At 46.6% G+C, this 17,088-nt stretch overlaps 1 protein-coding gene across 3 annotated transcripts in view; it reads right to left on the bottom strand.

Annotated features, from left to right (window-relative positions):
* Positions 1-16,478, bottom strand: part of dpp6a (dipeptidyl-peptidase 6a) — a 101,872-nt gene extending 85,394 nt beyond the window's left edge. For 2 of the 3 annotated variants that reach the window (XM_086065513.1, XM_086065517.1), the window contains exon 1: positions 16,254-16,478. In XM_086065513.1, the coding sequence (XP_085921639.1) occupies positions 16,254-16,310 (57 nt within the window). In that variant the 5' untranslated portion in view covers positions 16,311-16,478. Of the gene's footprint in view, positions 1-4,287; positions 4,558-16,253 lie in introns of those variants that run through there. The other variant, XM_086065515.1, reaches the window with a different exon arrangement.
* Positions 16,479-17,088: the final 610 nt, after the last annotated feature.

The raw sequence follows: 17,088 nt of genomic DNA, 5'->3' as shown, positions 1-17,088 counted from the left end.
ACAACTAACCTAACTACTGACAGAACCACCTTATGCACTATCAACCAACTGATCAACCCAACTACTAAAAAGCAAAATCAACAAACTGACAAATTAACTAACTTTCTAACTAGCAACTGTAGCTACTGTGCCTAGCAAGTAGCAAGCAACCATACCAACAAATTACAGTACCTACCTACCAACTAACCAAACAACCTACATTCTGGCCCTGCTCTTTTCTTCCTCATTTCACTTTTTTTAAACTCCAAATACCAACCTACATACTTACCAACCACACTAACCAACAGGGCTTTCTCTCCCTTTTTTTTTTTTACCCCACTACCCACTTAAGAACCAACTAACCAGACTACCAACCACTACAACCAAGCTATTTATCATCTGAAGTGACTGTTAACTACACCTAGTACTAATATATAAACCTACCACCTACCGAACACTTTTTTGACCTACATAATTAGCTTGCCGATTAAGTGAACAAACCCAATTAGCAAAAGATCCCGAAGCAACCAACGGCGCTCACGACCCGCAGCGAGCTTACCAAAACAAACCCTGCTAGCCGGCCGCTACTCGGCTCCTGAAAGGTGGAAAAGAATGGAAAGCAGAATTTGGGCATGACGCCATGACAGCCGGCAGGCCGGGCACGTATTCGTGTGCCCGCGAAATGCGCAAGCAGCGAGTGGCGCGAGTAAGAGGCGTGAGAGGCGCGTCATCAACAAGTGTGACAGAAGTGTTCGGGGGGAAAAACCGCCAAACCTGCCCGCAGTCCTTCCTTTTCATTGGAACGACAGCGCGGCCCCCCCCTCGGCAAGCCGCCGCCTTTAATGGCAATTGATTAGCTGTGGATTGGAGAAGCCGTTGTCGCCTCCTTCTTAACCTTTGCGTCGTTGATCAAGGTTAGAAAGAGCCACAAAGTCATTCATCGTTCTTCACGTACAGGATTATTCATATCGCAAAAATCGTGAAATACTCACATGAATACCATGAAACGTTTTCAGGGAGATCGCCAAAAATATCATATAAATACATGTCATGTTTTTGTGTATTTTCAAGTAAAGCTACGGATTTAGAGTGAAACCAATCAATATTAATCAGGCACTTGAGACAATTCAAATCTTACCTTCTTGTCTCGTTTGTCTTTGTACTGTGTTATTAACACGCGTTTTGCACATTCCCCCCCCCCCCCAGAAGTTACATAACTACCAACCTACTTACTACTGACCGACTTAACCACCTGACGCTATCAACTGACCTACGTAGCGGCCAATTAACTACCAACTGAACAACTTTGCTATTTACAGTACACTACCTAAATAGACCAAATACCAACGTTACCATTTACTAACCGATCCATAGTATTTACCTAGCTACCAACTGACTGAGCAAACAAGCAACTAACGACCCATCAGTTAACCAACCTACCCATTTTCAGTGCCTAACTACCTACTAACCCGTCTGCATTATTTGCCTACCTAAGAGACAGAATGCATTTCAGTTATTTCCATGCCTTCCGACTAACCCGGCTAACAAGCGACGGGTTGACCTAAACTACCAAAGGAACGACCAACCGACGTACCCTATAACTTACAGACCGGCCAAACTCATTACAAAGTGCTCGACCAATCGACGGAGCTTACATACCGACTGGATCGACCTCCCTACAAATTGACTTAACCACTGACCGAGCAACTAGCGACCGAGCTAACTAGCGACCGAGCTAACTAGCGACCAACCTGCCTACCTGCCTAAGACCTCGTGTAATATTCTCTCAGTAGACGTTCAGGATAGTAACAAATGTTCGTTCTATGATTTTGGACGGCGAAAAATGACCAAATGGGAAGTTGACGGCGACGGATCACGTTCACGTCTGCAATGTCAACTCGCACCCGACCAATTTTGTCCAAGAAACGGACAATCGATACTTCAGCAAAGGTTTACCCAGCAGCGGTTATTGCGCACTCCTCTTGGTCTTATCTAATCAGGAGACGCCATCAGATCCTGCCGTTTGGCGTCATCGCCTTCACCCCAACCAAACGGACCGCCCACGCGCTCGCCCTCCGCCGCATCGTCGCCGCCATTACCTCAGCGGGCTTCTCCATTCCAGCGCGGCGCAGCGCGGCGCAACACCTCCGGGGTGTTTTCCGTTCTCATTTTCAAGTCGTCGCCAACACAACCCCCGACGGACGCCAGCCCACGTGGCGGGCGCCTCGTCCGCAAGCGCCGCAAGCGTCGGAGGCGCATCCCTCCCTCTTATTCTTCGCAGACTTCCTGGTGAGAAACAACACTTTGCCCGTCCCGTCCGCACGCTCACCGGCTGTAATAAATCCGTCAAAATCCAAAAGGATCGGCGGGCCGCACAATCGCCTGGCAAGGTCGCCGCTCGCTAAACCTCCGGAGGTCACATCCTTCACAGTCGGCGGGAAAAAGTCCGCTGACGGAAGGCGTCGCTCATTCATAACAACAACGATTGCGCAACGTGCAAAAAAGACGGCCCGCGGGCCACGGCGACGACGCGCGTTGCCGGACGGCGCCAGAGTCCGTTTAGAAATTCCAACCAATGTGGGGCTGCTGGTGCGTTCGCTCGCTCGCAAGCTTTCTCGGGAGCTTGTTTCAAATTCCATCCATCCATCCATCCATTTTCTGTACCGCTTGTCCTCACAAGGGTCGCAGGGGTTGCTGGAGCCTATCCCAGCTGGCTTCGGGCAGTAGGCGGGGTACACCCTGTACTGTCCATCCATCCATCCATCCATTTTCTGTACCGCTTGTCCTCACAAGGGTCGCGGGGGTTGCTGGAGCCTATCCCAGCTGGCTTCGGGCAGTAGGCGGGGCACACCCTGAACTGGTTGCCAGCCAATCGCAGGGCACACAGAGACGAACAACCATACTCACAATCGCACCTATGGACAATTTGGAGTGTCCAATTCACCTGCCATGCATGTTTTTGGAATGTGGGAGGAAACCGGAGTACCCGGAGAAAAGCCACGCAGGCACGGGGAGAACATGCAAACTCCACCCGGGAAGGCCGAAGCCCGGACTCGATCTCGCAACCTTTGCACTGGGAGGCGGACGTGCTAACCAGTCAGCCACCGTGCCGCCCGTGTTTCAAATTCCTCGGAGGGGAAAATAAATGAGCATCATCACATGACAGTTGCCTTTTTTTTTCTTCATCTATTTTCTTTGACGGGGTTCGAATGTTTAGCGAAAGGCGACAAAATAGGAAGAAAATAGTTTTGGGGTGCGGAAGGAACGGCCGTTCGCTGCGAGCTTCGGAAAAAAAAATCTCCATCAAGTATTATCGCTCTCTCGAGTCCATTTGATGCGCCAACAACACATTTAAGTCTAAAACAAAAAAAAAAAGAGAAAATCCATCAGCAGTAACAAAGAATTCTGCTTTTGTGCAGACTTTCGTCAAATCCGTAAAACCAACTTCACGCCACCCGTGCCGGTGTCGTCATCGGCATTTCTCGGCGCACCTTTTCCGCGCCTCCTGAGGTTTTAGTCTCGCAGGCAGATGACGCCGCGACCCCTGCAAAGTTCAGGTGTGCCTCTTCGCACCACCATCTCTGATGACCCGCTTTCTTTATTTCAAAAACCTTCCATCCCGATCGGCGTCCACGACAAACGTGAGTTGCCGGTCGTCAGGAGGCGAACCGATGCGGCGGCTTTGCTCGCTTCGCAGCGTTTACAAACGATTGCGTTACGAAAGACATCGGCATCGATTGCTTGATATTGCGACCCTCGCTGCAACCGGCTCGGGGCGGCAAAACGCAATTGACGACAAGAAGCGAAATCTGCGACGTCCACGTGGCAACTTGACACGAGAGGAAAAAGTCAGCCAAAAAATGGCAAACCATCAAATATCGACAAAATAAAACCCGACCAGTGAGAATTGAGAACAAGCTGACACAATCTTCCGGTCGGCACCGGGATCTTCACGCTCCAAATGCAATCACTCCAAAGTACAATATTACTCAAACTCAAACATTTAAAGACGCAATACGAATGCCACGTTTGACATTTAGCAAGTATTCACGCTCGCTTCCACTCAACTGGACGAGATTAAGCAAAATCACGAGCCCATAAAGGAAGACAAAACTTTCTTGCAGTGGCATTGACGTGAAAGGACAAACATCTCCTCTGTAGCAAATGGCACCCAAAACCGAACCAATTGCGTCATGACACACGTTTTGACATACAGACCCCCCCCCCCCCCCCTCCCAAAAAAAAAACCCCATGCTCGCTTTCCATCCCGCGCTGGAGAACAATCCAAAGCAAAAGCTCGCAACTCACCATCACGTTGCCTTGCATCTTGGCCGTCTCGATCAGGTTCCGCTCTTTCATGCTGGGTTTTGCCCGCAGAGCTTCACTCGCGTGAGCCGTCGGTCACGCACGCGCGAAACAAGAAGCGACGCGCGGCGCGGGACGCGGGACGCGGGTGGCTCGCTGACGGGGCTCCGGTTCCGGTTCCGGCTCCGGCTCCGGCTCGATCGGCTTCTTCCGTCTGCGGTCAGCTCAGCTCAGCTGCGCCGCGCGCTCCCGCTCCCTACCCTGAATACAAAGCCAGCCAGCGCGCGTGCACGCGACACCAACCGACGTGATTTACGCGCGCGAGAAGGGGAGAGCGTGTCGCGCGTGCACAATGGGTTGTAAGGCTGTCACGTGCTTGAATATGGGGACGCAGGAGAGAAAATATTTCAGACAATACAAAGCAGCCAATATTTCAATTGGTTTTGACTTTATCCAATGTCTTTATCATTATTATTATTATTCAATGGTTTGTCGTGGTTTCATCGAGCGACTTTGCTGTCAAACATTTACACTCGGCGGTGACGACGCAAGCGAGTTGAGGGGAGTCGAACTCATTTGAATTCCCGGGGGCCGCTTTCACCCAAATGTGATCTCAAGTGGGCCTAAAAACAGGTCCAAACAGTTCCTGCACATTCTGAAAAATACGCCTTCATCTTAACAAAAAACGTAAATATAAAATGGTTGCATCAAATCCCGAGTCACAGACAAATTTTAAGTGGTCGACCACCAGTGGACAAAATTAGCAGCGATTTTTCATCGGAGTGACCGACTGCAGTTTTTTCCTCATGGGTCGGATCGGAGGCCAGTTATGGCCCGCGGGCCATATGTTTGATAACCCTGCTGTAGCCAGTAGAGGAGCGCAGGTGACAAGACAACGAAAACAGCGATATTATACATACAGTACATATGTCGAATGAAACCTCATTATTTGTGAGGTGAAGTTACAAAACTTCGATTTTGACCGGAAAAGAAAAATATATAGTTGTATTTGTTCCTTCACCAAGATTGTAAATGAAATCATTTCCCCCAATGAAATGACGTCATCCGTTCCAAAACCGAGCGATCAACTGCCTCGTAGACACTAAATCTGTCATCCCCCCCCCCCCTAAAAAAAAAAATTTCTCATGACTTCTTGACACCACAAAATTGCGCAACTAAATGAAGCTCCACCCTTTATTTTAACATCGCCACAAGACCGCGCCAAAGCACCACTTTTAGAATTTGGCCTGAGCACAATTACAGTAAATGAGTTTTGCAGTGAAAAAAAAAAGGAATGCAAATTTGCTGTTTTTTCCTCCTCAACATGCACAATGTAAATAAATGTATTTTATGACGTATTCAAACGAGCCTCAAGTCTGAAATCTGGTGAAGCAGTTGAATGACACGCAAACAACATTTCATGGTCACGCTGCCTTTGACCACCATTAATTGGTGACATTTTGTGTTCGCGGTTGAAATTGAAAGCACTTTAGCCGTCGTTAGTGGCCTTGAGAATAAAAAGACGGGCGGGCGGGCGGGCTCGCGCACACGCACACGCACGGCACCCCCGCACCCAGCAACCCTGACTTCAGCTCAGCCCGCTCTATAAATCAATAACCCTCAAAGTCTGAATTTAGACAGTGCATTAAAAGCCGTGATGGTAAAACAGCGGCTGGAGAGACGCGAGAAGTGCAAATTTACACGCGGCACATCAATCCCACTCGGTCAGGAAGAGAGCAGAGTGGGGAGGGGAGAGGAGGGGATTCATTACATGTGAGTAACGGTGTCAAAACAAGCCGGCGGGGGGGGGGGGGGGCACTCCAGCTGCAACGCCGACAGCAGACAGATAGCAGCTCCGCTAGCTGTCGGCCGCCGCCAAGCGCAAAAGTGCAAAGTTAAAAGACCCTCCGAATGCTCGGCGAACGTCAACATCGGCGGCGAAGGCGAAGGCCTTTTCGGCTTGCTGCGAAAGGAGAAGCGAGGAGAGATGGCAGCCTGGCTCGCTCCGGAGGTCTGCAGGCGGGGAAAAAAAGGGTCTGGAAAGTTGACAGCCGGGAAAGCGGCCAAGACGCGCGGGAGCTGCAGGAGGCCTGCGGAAATCGGCTTCGACGCAAGCGCCGCCTGATGGCGACGTTTGGGCTAAAGCAGACCAAAAAAATCTCAAATTCAGGAAATGGAAAGTTACCAAAAGAGGCTGCGACAGTCGAACTGAGGAATAATCCGCTTGCACAAGTCTGCACACCCTCTTAGACATGAGATGCGACTGTGTATGAAATGAACATGAAGTCACATCCAAACTCATAAATGAGAGTCAGCACACACAATCACAAATCAAGTTCAGCTGTTCAAGTAAGGTTTTTTTTTTTTTTTTTTTTTCAGTGTTGGGTTTGCACCAAACATTCATTTTGCAAGTCTGGCCCAAAAACGTTCGAAGAGGATATCACAAAAATCCGCAATTTAAGCAGGGGTGTGTAGACTTTTTATATCCACTGTAGGTTGGTAGAAGTAGAACATTTATCCTTTCTTATCAGAAAAGTCTATTCAAATTCTCTAAACACGGGTCAAAAAATAACCCCAATTGAGTCAAACTCAGACTTTTTGGGTTGGATCAATTGAATAATCCACAATTCGCCGATAATGCGGACGCGGCTCAACGACGGAGAGACGGAAGCGCCCACCTCAGGTCATCGGATATCGAGCCATCTCCTTTAAGAAAGCCAAATAAGTTGCGTTTGTATCAGACAGGAGCCAAACATTGTGGCTTTTCAACGCGGCGTGAGTTTGCTCGTACCTTGACGGAACTTTTTTTACCTAATAAAAGCAATTTATCATTCACTATCTTGCATCTCAAACATCTCGCATGATTCCTCTTAAAATGAAAGTCAAATGCCAGCCTCACGTCTCCCTCATTTGTTTGGCAGCGTCGGGCTGACCTTGCCCGCCCCGAGCCGCCGTCGAGGACGGATCGTTACCGCCTCTAATGAATTCGGCGGCGGGAAAGGAAAAAAATGAAAGAAAAAGTCCGCGCCTTCATCTCGCAGCCTCCGAGCGGGGGGTCTATTAGCGCTAATGCTACCACATGCGGTTCTGCGGAGGTATTAGGGAACATCTCGCGATTGGCTCATAAAACTTTGTCGGGACAAGAACTTCAATTGTGATGACACAAACGCTGTAAAAAAAGATCACTCCATAATCAGCAAATGATATCCTAAACAAATACACGCACGCACGCACGCACGCACATACACATACTCACCCACACACACACACACACACACAAAAAAAAAAAAATATATATATATATATATATTAAAAAAAAAAAAAAAGAGCAATGATGATGACATTTCCGAATGAACAATACTGAGCTCTTAGAAAAAAAGAAGAAAAAAAAAAAATGATATCCTGAGATCTCAGGATATCATTTGTGGGCCAAGACTGTAATTATTTTCCAAGCGGAAGGAACTTGTCGGTGGCCCGCGGTGTGAATTCTAATGAAACAGTTGGCTGGAGCAGCGGCCGTTTGGCAGGAACTTGGACGAGGTTCGCAGCTTTTAACCCGCGACTGCGCACGTGAGAAAACAACTCGACGCAAAGGTGCAAAGTGAAGAACTGAAACGTCAAAGTCAACTACGGGTGCGCCGTCACAATTTTCTGCCCCAGTCCCGATTTTTAATAAGCCGATTGCAATATTTTTTTTTCCCTTCACAACCAACAGCGTACACCTTTAATGTTCCCGATTTTGTTTTATTGAAAACATTGAACCTGTGAAACTAAACGCACGGGTTGTTTTACCTGCACGTGATTTTGTTATCTCAGATAAGATGCTGACTTTTTCTTTGAAGGGATCAGCCCTTCACCTAAATGACAGAAAATCGGCAGCAATACCGATTTTGACCGATCCATTGGCACACCCTTCATGTTGACCTTTATGTGCAAAGCGATCACTGCCGGCAGGAGTTCGTCACAACTCGATTCCTCCGCGACAACGGAGCGTTATTGAAAAAGGTGTACAAATGGGAGGGTTCCGGTCTGAGACTTCATAACCGTTCCAATCATTATTAATGACGTTACTGGCACAAGACGCGTCCAATTAGAAAAAGGCAACATTCAGCAGATGAAGCTTTTAGTCATTGTCAAGCGCGCCGGCGTGAGAAGCGGAAACATTTTGCCGCTCAATAAGCGGCTGGGCTGGCTAATGAAAAAAGATGAGGCGTTTAATAAGATTGGGGACGGCGCCGCACTTGTTGCCCGGCGCGCTCGCCGTCCTCGGTCAACATTTACGTTAAAGTCCGACCGTGGCGTCAACAGACCGTTAAATGATGAAACCCGGTGGCGGCGTAACGCTAGCAAGTATTAAAGTTGACGGATGGCTCCATTAAGTGAGGCCGGTGGGGAATCGAGGGGGGGGGGGGGGTATAACAAAATAATAGCCACTTAGCGTTTGCCGGCTAGCTAGCTTGCTAGCTAACTGTCACGTCGCTGTGGTGCTCAAACTTAAACACATGGAACACTTAACAGTTTATTAGCTAACCAATCATCGCAACAAGCTAGCGAGGGCAAGCTAGCCGTAAATGTTCCAAATTCCTAAAAATTTGATACAGTAAATACATCAATCTGTTTACATTTGGATATTTTTGCCCCTTTTGAGAAATTTCTCAAGAAAAAAGCCACACGTTTCTTTCTATTCGGTGAAAATCTGACTGAACGAGCACCTTTTCAAACTACAACCAACTCCCAAAAATGTTGCCTTTTCTCTACACACTCTAAACTTGCATGAACAGTTTATAATAAGTACCTTTCGGCCCCGGTATGCCAAATGATGAGAACGCTTTTCAACAAAATGTAAAAACATTCTTGGAAAAATATTTGCATGGTCATAATAAAAGCACAAAGCTGTGAACACGCATGCTAGCTTGGCAATGCTAAAAACGGCAAGAGTCTTCTTCATTTTGCTTGGCAGAAGATTTTATTTGCCCGTTCATTTCATTTATCTGTCATATTGTCATAAAATTGTCGCCATCGTGTGTCATCGGCGAACGCGACGCGTGTCATCCTCTGGGGAACATCTGCGCCTTTCAAATCTTTCATTCGCACGCCGCGCACCGCGCGCGCACGGCGATATCTCTTCTGCGAACGCACATTTGTGAAGATTAACTACGGGAATATTCTTTGCCGCCTGATAGCGGCGCCGGCCCATCGCGGCACACGAGGTGCTTTGTGGGCCAACAGCGCGGCCATCAATCGGCAGTGTCGGAATCTGCCTGGGAGAATCGCCGCTCACATGCAAATCAGCGGCGGGAAATTTGCAGAAAACGGCAGAATGAGGAGGAAGATATCGTCAGCCCAAAATGGCGACAGGTTGGTCTGAACTTTTGAATGGTTATTCTTTTAAGGGATGTTCAGGAACACTTTTTGGGACCGATAGCAGTACGAGTAATCGCTCCGAGTACTCGCCGATACCGCCAATACTTTTGATCTATAAAATTTTATCGAACAAAACTTTTACGACAACAGCTTTCTGACAGGTGATGATTGGTTGTATAGCGCCAACTACTGCCTGCTGTGGAGTAATTACTCATTGTCAGATTTTCTTCGCCTTAAGTACGGGTGGCTGGTATCGGCAACTCCATGAGTACTGTACCTGATACCGGGAAAAAAAAGGCCAGTATTAACTTATTACCGATACCTGGTCGGGCCGACCCATTCATCGGTCGGCCGATTACGACCCTTCAAACATCGGCCAAAAATAATCGACCAAATAGACTTTTTTTTTCTTTTTTACAAACCCACATTTACACAAAACACTGATAAACATAAAGTTTTACGCGAAAAACGAAAGTATTGGGAAAAACACAATATGCAAATCTGCGAGTGTCGTTTTAATTTGTAATCGTGATCAGACCGCTCCGCGAATTGCGTATAATATCATGCATTATAAATAGATTTGTCTTTTATTAATCGGCTAATTAATCAGTATTCTATTTTTGCCAAAAAATGCTATGTGCATTGGTCTAAAAATAAAAAATAACAGTCGGGCCCTAATACCTGGCACAATTATTTTTAGGCAACACTATTTTAACGCCATTATTGACAAACTCGTTTACAAAGTATAAATACTCGTGTATTTATGTAATTAACAATGACCTTGCCCATCTGCGCATAATCAAAATCAGCTGTGGCGCTTGAGTCCCACTAATTGGATGCACGAGAGAGACGGATAGAAAATGAAATCAACAAGTCTGACTTGCATCATCTGCGACGGCGGAAAGAAAGTCATGAAGGACGGCGTCCACTCGGACGTGACGATTTGTCTTCACGTCCGAGTGGACGCGTTGCGGCTGCGCAACGTCCTCACTTGGAATGCGTCCCCGTATGTTCGTCCCTGGGAAACATCAATATTTAAGAAAGACAAAGTAAACGCATACAGTCGAGAACGCCGCCATTTGTCAAGTCAGCCCATATCGCCTGCCGCCAGCTGCCGAGAGCGCGCGCGCGCGCGCACGCACACACGCGAGTATGAATGTGTTTGCAATAAATCGAGAAAATTGCCTGCGTCTGAATGGCGGAAATGGGATGGAGCGCAGTTACAAGTCAATACAGTGCTGCCTTGACTTACAAGTTTAATTCACTCCCCGTCCAAGCTTGTAACTCAATTTACTTAGCAATTTTGTGCAATAAAGGGAAATCAAATAATATGACTCCATTGCAGCCCTTCTGAAAAGCAACACAATTTATTGTGACGGCTCAGAACTTGAAAAACGTGTCATTATTCGGGGCACCGCTTTAATTCCAGCTAAATGTCATCCACGCCATTAGAGGGTGCACACAAGGCGCAAAAGTGCAGATTGCTGCATATTTAACCTATAAAATAATAATAATAAAAAATAAAAAAAACGAATACAATGCAGGATACGATGAGGTGATTGTTAGCAAGGTTTGTGCCAAACGCTTCCTTTGTAATTATCACCACAGGCTACAAGCGCTAACAAGACCAAAAGCTACAAAACTTCCTGCTGCGTGGCTCACATCAACACATTTTTTTTCTTTTTTATACATTTAAAGAACAAAAGCAGAAAATAATGAGCAAGCTGGAGAGTTACAGCGCAGGATACAAAGTTGTGTGGCGCTGAAAACAACAAAGCGCACAAGCAGGGAATCGATCAGCGATCAATAACAATTGGCCGGCGACCATTAATATTAAATATGCCGAGACGGCAAAGATTTAAGAAGCCAAAATCGGGTCAACTTTTAATTCTCGGCTCATCGTGAAATATGATCAATATTTTTTTAGACTAAAGAAGCCCAAAGACAACAATAGCCATACTTGGCATTTTCATAAAACAGAACGCAAAGTTTCATCAAAAGGCAGAATCCATAAAGAAATCACCTCCAAACATGGCGGTTAGCATGTTAACATTTCAGTTAGTACCTTTTAAAAATGCTTCCTTACAGCAGACCACATTCTGCATCAATATTCCGTTTACCATCTTGCTATATGCTAGCATGCTATCAGTAGCCATGCTAGCATATAGCAAGATGGTAAACGGAATATTGAACCATTTAAACGGGGATTAGCTCAAATGCTAGCATGCTATCAGTAGCCATGCTAGCATTTGAGCTAATCCCCGTTTAAATGGTTCCCCAACACGTGCTTGTCAAATCTTTATCAAGCTGCCTTACTGCTTTCTCCACTCAGGCTAGCATCTTGCTATATGCTAGCATGGCTACGGATAGCATGCTAGCATTTGAGCTAATCCCCGTTTAAATGGTTCCCCAACACGTGCTTGTCAAATCTTTATCAAGCTGCCTTACTGCTTTCTCCACTCAGGCTAGCATCTTGCTATATGCTAGCATGCCAACTGTTAGCATGTGAGCTATCCTCTTACTTAAAAAAAAGAAAAAAAAGAATCTGACCACAGGGCACAACGTCTTATTGCTCTACTCGGGTTGCCATCTTGCTATTTGTTAGCAACTGTTAGCTTGTTAACTTTGCTTTATTTGTTTTTTTTTATTTGTTAATTTAACAGGCAGGCAAAGTCATGTGACTAAATGTGAAATAAATATTTGGTTTATCGCCAGTGTTGAGCAGAAATACATCATTTGTGGACGACTTTAGCAGTTCTCGAAGAATAAGCAAAAAAGCGATGAGAGAAATTGAATATTCCTGCGCTTTGTCGCCGTGGACCAAAAAGTCTGCCGTCTTTCAGCGATTATCGTTCCACGTCAACACTTATTGATTTCCGCTCAGCACACGTGAAGACAAATGGCAACGTTTGCAGTCATATCACACAACGCGGCGGAAAAACACAACACGTCGAACGCATCTGATGCAAAAACAAACAAAAAAAGAGAAAGAGAAAGAAATCAAGTTTGAAGCGTAATAATGACGAGGAAGGCGATGGCGGTGGGAACGCAATCGTTAGTCGTGCCGCATTCGCATCATTCATCTGCAGCGTTGCTGCTTCTTTTTTTTTTTTTTGCCTCCTCCATATCTGCTTTAACAATTTGCTTTTCACACTCAATAAAAGATGAATAATACCGCCGGAGCTGTAAAAACGTTATTTGCACGTCTATATGTTTTATGGCGCTGTAAATATCGCAGATGGAGGGAGGGAGCTTTTTTATCTGCTGGCCCGGGAACGCAAAAGTAACAAAGTAACAAATATCCAACACAACACGAGCGTAAGCAAGGAAGAGGCCAAGAGAACATTGATGAACATTTCTCAACAAGCGCGCGCACGCACGCGCGCACGCACGCACGCACGCACAAGACACAAGGATTAAGCGTCCCGCCTCGAAAGCTTCACTTTTTCACGACTTTTACTGTGACAAATATTCCCAGGATGTCTTTTTGGTTACGATTCGCTGCAAAAGTGATTGTTGCTTATGTCGTTGAAAAGCTTTAGAATGCGAAAGATGCGAGTGTGAGATGATCCAAAATTCAGGAACATCTTCAACTGTCATCAGAATCAAATGAACAGCGATCCTCCAAACATATTCCAAAAAAGTGATGATGATGATGATGATGATGAAGGCAACGACCATACAGATTTCCACGGCTAATTGGCCGCGTGTCGCCGTCAGATGGGAAATCGCGATTGAGACAAACACTCGGCCGCCGTTTCATGCGACTGCTAAGGGAGGGAATCGATCCTCATATTCCCATAAACTCCTGCCAGGCTGCCGAAGTGATAAGCGCGCATTATAAAGTCCCGCAGCGTAATGAGAGCGCCGATCCATATTTGCCGCATTCGGGCCGACGCCAATTAACAAGCCTGCGGCCCTGCAGCCGAATGGCTTTCAGCGGGTTCCGGGCCTTTCAGTCGCTCAATCACACCTGGAAGAAGGCCTGCAATAACTTCTGGAACGATGCCCAGAATACATCGAGGACTAAAATCGAGAATAACTCTTGGGATATTGCCTTGAATAAGGAGCAGAACAACACCTGGGAACAATGCCCAGAATAAAATCAGGAATCACACCTGGAATTAAAAAAAAAACACGGATTATTTGCATGCTGCTGTCAGGCTTCAAAGGCAAGAAGGTCTTTGTTGGACAAAATATGATTCTCATTGAAAAAGATGTAATTGGACAAAGGCGCACTTTTTATATCCACAGATGAGTCAACTGATTTGTAATTTTCCTGAGGAGGGAGGAAGAGGTGAACTTTGAATGTTGCAGATGAAAGGACGAGTGAAGTTGAAATGGTGGAAACAATCAAAAGCGAGAGCTAATTAGGATTTAGTGAGCACACGCGGGACCGGAAGGTTGTCAAGGGCCGACGCAGCACAACAAAAGGGAGGAAAATAAGATATATTGAATAACAGAAAAGGACGACCTCATTAAAGAAAAGGAATACATTATGGAAATGAGATGTTTTACGCTCTGATACTTAATTATATTAAAGTAATACATAATAAAAGCATACGTCAGCAAAAAAACGTCATGATGCCTTTTGCCCAACTACTTGTGTAACACTGCCATCTAGTGGCCAAGCCAAGTCCTACCACTTTTGTCAGGACAGCATGAAAATAAACGCAACTTTATTGAATAGAATAAAAGCAAAACACAATGTGGGCATGTTTATTATTGGCCTGTGGATATCCGGCATCAACAAAACTTGCCACACTTTTTATACTTAACACAAATTAAACTCATGCCTGATGAAATGAAGCCACAAAGAGCAAAAGAAGTTTGTGAATAAGTTGAAAGGCGCTTGATGCAAATGAGGCAGAAGCTCGCCCCCGCTTCACGCAGCCAACAATGACTCCATTTCCCAGAAGGACTTGGGAGACCGGCAGTGTGACGTCACACAACGAAAGGACCGCCCTATTATCATCATTTGCCTTACGCTGCCATCAGAACAATTCAAGAAGATGGCGGAAAATGGGATGCGTTTGAACACCCACAGTGCGCTTTTTCCCGATGAAAGGTTTCAACACTAAAAAAAAGTTTTCTTGTGTTTGCCATTATGTCGCACCCATGCGGGCTGGCGGACGTTTTAACGCCCGCATTTTCCCAAGCGAGACCCGTACTTTTCCCGGAGAGTCGTTTCCACACTCACAAGTTGATGTAAAGGCGCAACCGCAACAGGGGCGGACTTTCAAGTGGGACCATGAAAGGAGCGGACCCCCGTGGGCGACTTGTCAACGCATCGCAAATAGAAAAACCGCCGCCCCGACAGACAGGCAGGCAGACAGCTCATCAAAGAGTCGTCCGCCTTTCGACAAGCTCACAATGGTCCTGCCGGCGGGTTCGAATGAAAAGGGTGAGCGTGTAGGCGAGTCCACAATTAGAACACACAAGTACACACACTAGCACGCACGCACACACACACACACAGCTCACAAAATGGATCAAATGTGTCCCTTAAATCATTCATACCCTTTCATCAATAACAGTAAAGACATTTACTGAATTTCCTTTCAAAAATCAATAAAGTTTTACTGATGAGTATTTGAATTAACGGCAGTTACTATCATTCAAACAGTCATATAAGAAAACAATCCAAAATATTGTCATTTGCAGAGGATAACCCCCCCCCCCCCCGCCAAACCCCGCCCCCCCCCCCCAAAAAAATCAACACTGAAAAAGGATTGTATCTCACTGGATTAGGCGTAATAATAAACATTTATAGTGCAAATTTCAATGGCATGCGAGTCGCTGAAGACAGCAATGGCTGCCAAAAGGGATCGATGTAAGCGCTACGTCTGAAAACGAATGTGCACATCTCGACTCGTGCCCAAATCATACTCTGAAATGATTAGAACCGAAGAGGAAATCGATATTCCTCCATATAAAGCAAGTGACGCCTGTAAATTGTATTCCCATCCAACAGGGAGCAGCATGCTCCAAAAATGTTCGTTTTGGTGTACAAGGCTACAGCTCAGTATCGCCCCTAGAGGGGTGGAGTGCTACTACAAGCGCTCCTTCGTATTTCTCGAGTTTAGTGCTTAACGTTTAATCTCCCGCCCCATATCTCAAACACAGCCACACTTTTCCAGCTGTTATTGCACAACGATGCTCCGCCATCAGTATCGCCATTGCATCCCCTATTACGCCCCCCCCCCCCCCCCAACGACAGTACTTTCAAACACGCCCACTTTTCGGCCACTTCATTAGGTACACCTCCAATAAAACAAAGCCATTAGTTTCACAATATAGAGAAACCTCTCAAGTGGTTAATTAAGTCAAAATATCGGGAACTGATCCGCAGAGGAGACAAGACAATAAACGTGTCGTGCACAATAAGCGCGTGAACGTAACTTGCATTGATCGTGCGTGTTGACAGATGAGAAACGCTGGTGGGGTTTTTTTTTTCCACATTCTCCTGCTTTTCCCGCAGTCTCCCTCTTCTTTACCCCCCCCCCCCCCTCCACACACACACACACACACGCACACGTGCACGCACGCACGCACGCACACATCCTCGCGACAAAACAAAAGGAAGAAAAATAAATTCCTCGTACCTTCCCTGCCGTGGAGCATCTCCGGTAAGCGTTGGTGGCTCCCGCGGTTTGGTTCATGCTGTCAACTTGTCCAAAACGAGCCAAACAAGTTCGAAGTCTGAGTCGGCAGATGTTCACTCGGTTCCGCAAAGGTCCTCTCGGCCTGCAAGTTGAATTATTTTTGTTGTTGAAATTGAAATGATTTCTTTAGTTTTCTTCCAATGTACGCTGAAGCGTCAGCTCGCACGGAGCGAATGCGCAGTTTGCGCTCGCCGGCGTCGTTGCGTGCGTGTGAGCCCGGCAATTGCGCATGCGCACAACATGCCGGCACTCGGGGAGGGAGCGTGTCACTGCCGGCAATATGTGCCATGTTGTCCTACGAAGTGCGCTCAATTGTCCGTCTAACTCAGGGGTGGGCAAACTGGGTCCTCAAGGGCCGGCGTCCTGCAGGTTTGGGAGGTTTCCCTCTTCCAACGCAGCTGATTCCAATCAACAGGATCGTCATCAGGCTCAAGCAGAGACTTGTGTCGTGACATTTGTGCAGTTGAACAGAACTTGGACGGACTGCAGGTCGAACATGCGGAACTCGTTGAGCGATTGTCGTGCCACGAGTGAAGCGCCGGATGTTAACGAGTCGAATCGTACGTCACTCATATTAGCAGCATCGCTAGTAGCATGTCGGTCCGCCAGTGTGTCCTTGTCATTCTACTAGTGTGGCTACTAGTTCCAAACTTGATGAGAGAACAAATTGAACTCCAAGTCGAGGTCGCCGCGACTTGCTGGGTCAATCGTTCCTCATCTCATGCATAATTGATGCCGCCTACGGATGCGTTGTCGTGCGCGCCGGCCTGCGGGC

The sequence above is a fragment of the Leptonotus elevatus genome, chromosome 21 (genome assembly GCF_054856555.1).
Source record: "Leptonotus elevatus isolate MCC_2025b chromosome 21, RoL_Lele_1.0, whole genome shotgun sequence".
Taxonomy (NCBI): Eukaryota; Metazoa; Chordata; class Actinopteri; order Syngnathiformes; family Syngnathidae; genus Leptonotus; species Leptonotus elevatus.
This window is presented reverse-complemented; position numbering and strand designations above follow the sequence as displayed.